This window comes from Penaeus monodon, chromosome 22 (genome assembly GCF_015228065.2).
Source record: "Penaeus monodon isolate SGIC_2016 chromosome 22, NSTDA_Pmon_1, whole genome shotgun sequence".
In the NCBI taxonomy this organism is placed as follows: domain Eukaryota; kingdom Metazoa; phylum Arthropoda; class Malacostraca; order Decapoda; family Penaeidae; genus Penaeus; species Penaeus monodon.
Window position 1 is genome coordinate 38,212,139 of NC_051407.1, and position 608 is coordinate 38,212,746.

Here is a 608-nt window from a genome sequence, read left to right on the forward strand (position 1 = left end):
TTTCTTTCAAGCAACTTTCCAAAATACAATGCTTATATTCCCGTGATTTCCATATTTTGTGGTAACATTTTTGTATGTAGTTACTCCAGCCTGAGGGGTTCCTTCTGAGGAAAATCCCATTTGGCTTAAACTCTGAAAAGCTTGTCTGTACCTGTTCCAAAGTTAATGGCATTATTTCTTTCACATATAAAAAAAGCAGATCACTCAACCATTCAACAACTAAAGAAGCCTAATAATTAATTTATTGTTGTTCTAAATAATCACTTGAGAGTTTCAAAACACTCACTGATTATAGATTATAGGGATCTAAAATCCACACAGATTCATAGCTAATGAACAGAAACAAATTGTAAATAATTATTTCCCATCATCTCTTATCTAATGGGGAAAAAGACAACTCACATGGGGGATAGATAGCTGTTGTTGTTGGTCCATATTGTTGCTTGGCCAATATCCCTCATACCAACCAACAGCTGCCCCCTCCATATATGCCGGAATTTATCCATTCTCTGGAAAAAAAAAGCAAACCTGTTACCAGGCAATGCAATTCACTTGAATAAAATCAGGGAATAAATGTGTACAATTTAGTCTTTGAGCATTTCTAGGTA

General features: G+C 34.9%; 1 protein-coding gene across 1 annotated transcript in view; it reads right to left on the reverse strand.

The window, feature by feature from the left end:
- Nucleotides 1-608, reverse strand: part of LOC119587431 — a gene marked incomplete at its 3' end in the record, with an annotated part of 28,805 nt that overhangs the window by 26,885 nt on the left and 1,312 nt on the right. The window contains 1 exon segment of the mRNA XM_037936162.1: nucleotides 403-509. Coding sequence (XP_037792090.1) covers nucleotides 403-506 — 104 coding nt within the window.